At 43.0% G+C, this 3327-nt stretch overlaps 1 protein-coding gene across 1 annotated transcript in view; it reads left to right on the top strand.

The window, feature by feature from the left end:
* Positions 1-2988, top strand: part of CCDC178 (coiled-coil domain containing 178) — a 138112-nt gene extending 135124 nt beyond the window's left edge. Inside the window, exon 7 of the mRNA XM_019526788.1 lies at positions 2649-2988. Within this exon, the coding sequence (XP_019382333.1) occupies positions 2649-2841 (193 nt within the window). The 3' untranslated portion in view covers positions 2842-2988. The remainder of the gene's footprint in view (positions 1-2648) is intronic.
* Positions 2989-3327: the final 339 nt, after the last annotated feature.

The following is a 3327-nucleotide window of genomic DNA, read 5'->3' as shown; positions in this document are numbered from 1 at the left end:
GGATGAGTGTGTGTGTGTGTGTGTGTGTGTGTGTGTGTGTGTGTGTGTGTATGTGGGGTGTAGAGAAGGGTGTGGATGTGTATGGGGTTTCTCGGGGGCTGTAGGGGTATGGCTGGGGGGCTGTGTGTTTGGAGTGTGCATTGAGGGGTTTGGGTGCATGTGTATGGTGAGGTGTGCATGTGGGGGCTCCCTACAAATGCCTGCCTCACACATGCCCCCCACATTGTGCATAGCCCCTGCTGCCAGTGGTAGCAGCAGGTGGTGGGTCCTCGGGGCACTCATGACCTGTGGCAGGTTTAGGCCCCCGGCAGCATGCAGTCCCAGTGAGCCCCAGGACTGCATGTGTCTGAGCCTCTGGCTCCATTGCACAGGGCTCACATGCAGTGCCCTGGTTCTCTGCCGGAGCCCTGTGTAGTGAATCTAGCGGTGCTGGTCATGGGGCTTAGCCAGGGAGAGGGGTGAGGCTGGCCTGGCTCCATAGCGCAGAGCTCTCCACCATTCTCCATGACCTGCATATGGCGGTGAGTGGGGCTGGGGTGCCAGTTCCGTTGCACAGTGCTCCCTCTGGTGGCACACAGCTCAGGTGGAGAACCCAGGGAGCTCTGCACAATGGAGCCAGGCAGACTCCACACCCCTGCTGGCCCTGGCTCTGTGCTCCTGCCGGCCCACCCTGGGCCCCTGGCAGTCCTGGGGCACCAGCACAGGCCCTGTGCTCCCACCCACCACAGTTTTCCTTCTGCCTATCTGCTCTCTGCCGCTTTTTCCTCCCTTGCCTACTGTTTGCTGCTTTTCCCGCCACTTCCTGCTTGCTGCCACTTCTCTTTCCCCCAGCTGCCACCACCGCTGCTTCCCTTTCCCCCACCCACCTCTACTTCCCCCCACCCGCTGCCACCGTCCTTTCTCCACCTGCCGTTGCCACTTCCCCATCCTGTGTGTGGGAGCATAGTGTGTGCTGCTTCCGCAGAAGTGAGTGGGGTTCAGCCTCATGAGAACACAGCAGGGGCAGTCTGGGGCCGGGCTGGATACAGTGAATTGATAGGTACCTGCCTGCGGGCTGGATGAAATTGCTTGGCAGACCATATCCAGCCTGCAGGCCATATTTTTCCCACCCCGGTCTACATAGAAGATAACAGCTTAACACAGTTAACATTTACTCTTACCTCATATAGTAGAGGTATGTATGATGGACCTAGTTTCCAATCCTGCTCATAGCTCAGATAGAGTAAGTATGGTCTTAAATGATGGAACATTTATTTTTTCAGTTTCTTTTTTTTTTTAAATAGAAAATTTTATATAAAGATGAGGTAAAAAGATTGATTCTTCAGTAGAATTTTCAATAGTTAGGAAATGCCATAAAGAAGTTGCCTGTGAAATGTTTTTTTGACATTGTGCATCTTTGTTGTCATGTTAGTCTTCCATTACATGATCAACTACTGTATTTTCTGTAGGATCTCTGGTATACTATTATAATTTTACAGAATTTTTTTTAAAAAATATTCTATTTTTCAATATCCTTCTGTCTAAATGAGGGTCCCTTAGTAACACAAATATGTGTATACAGACTTTTGAGAGAAAGATAAATTATAACAGCTATACTTCAGAAACCTCTAAAATTGCCTGTGGTAGCTTTCATGTTAATCTGAAAGGTACGGTTTTAAGAGATCATGTCAAGGGATTGATCCAGGGTCAAAACCAGTATTTCATGACATTAGCAGAGTTTATAGTTATGTAAGTCTTTTTTTTTAAACTCTGATAAGTCATGTGACATAGGATCTTCAACCTATCTCACATCCAGGGTTTATTACCAACTGTTCTGCCTCTCAGACCAGTATATTTGGAGGAGTGTGGGGAAACTCAGTCTTTCTCATGGAAAATTATTTTAAAAATAGTAGTTGTTTTGCAAGTTACTAAGGGCTAGGGACAGAAATTACACATAAACTGGCAAAAGCGATCGGAAACTGGTTTAAATGTATAATGCAACAGAAGTTCAGTGCACATAAATTGCTTTCAGAATGGTTGAAACCAGTTTAAGATAAACCTGGATGGATGTAGTACCAGACTTAACTGATTTAAATTAAATCAGTTTATTGAACTTCTGTCCCAGATCCCCTCCAGATTTAAGTTAACTCAGTTCCCCAGCCTCCCAGGATGCTTTGCACCTCCCCTACAAGTCCCTCCTCACAGGTCTTGGCCCAAACTGCCTGCGCCAGCCAAGCAGGGAGGCATGCTTTAGCACCCCCCTCCCCCCGCCTTCTGGTATGAGCCACTGCAGGCATGTAGCTACATTTCTGGAATCAGAAATGAATGTGTGTTTACTTGCTTCTCGGTTCAATCTGTGCATCTCAGCCTGCAAAGACTGAATTGATTCAGCCTTGGGCTTTTTGACTGTCTGTACTTAACTTAAGAGTGTTACAAGTTAGTAGTCCTGTTGGAGATGCATTAATGGACAAAGTGGAGGTGATTTGATCTAAAGATGTGATGGTAGATCTGTCATATGGCTCAAAATTTTTCAAAAGGGCAATTAGTGTATGTGAGATTAGTTTTTCTTTTCTATTTATTTGTGATAAAGTTAAACTATGAGGTGTTCCATAAAAATCAGAAACATATTTTAAATTTTTATTGAGAATATTTTTCTGTTCTTTTTAAAGGGAAAATTTAAATGTTGTAAAGTTTAAGCAGCAGACTGCTCAGATAATAACTGATCATCTCCAAGATGAACTGGAAAAATATGAAAAGAGAATAAAGTATGAGGAGAAAATATATGGAGAATTACTATGGATTAGACAAAAAGATCTGGAAGATTTGAGGGTATGTACCATTAGAGCTAGTATTTTTAAATGAAAATAAAACTATTACATCTAATTTGAGTAGTTACTGACATTATAAGCACTTCAAGTACTAAATTTTTACCAAATGTTTAATATGCAATCTTGTCAGAATTGAAGCATCACTGCCATTGAAATCCATTGGTATTTTTCTGTATTAGTACTTGTAGGATTGGTCCTGATCTTATTTTTAATTAATAAAGTAACATTCTTTACCATATTAATATTAATTTAACATTGCAGCTTTAGGGTGGTTTTGCTTTTTGTATTTGTTTGTTTGTATGTTTGTTTGTTTTTTACTTATGTTTAATGGGTTAAAGGAGAGTAAAATGGAAAGCCTGACTTTTTACTTGTGGAAACTATAGCCTTCTTCCGGAGGCAGTGAAAGAAATCTGGCATCTAGCTAACGTGATGAAATTTCTTGTCAATTGACAGGGAGCAGCTATTCTGTAATACAGTATTATTTTCTGTATGGTATTTGACTGGAGCTCTGATATTGCAA

This window comes from Gavialis gangeticus, unplaced genomic scaffold, assembly GCF_001723915.1.
Source record: "Gavialis gangeticus isolate Ggan-Ray unplaced genomic scaffold, GavGan_comp1, whole genome shotgun sequence".
Taxonomy (NCBI): Eukaryota; Metazoa; Chordata; order Crocodylia; family Gavialidae; genus Gavialis; species Gavialis gangeticus.
This window is presented reverse-complemented; position numbering and strand designations above follow the sequence as displayed.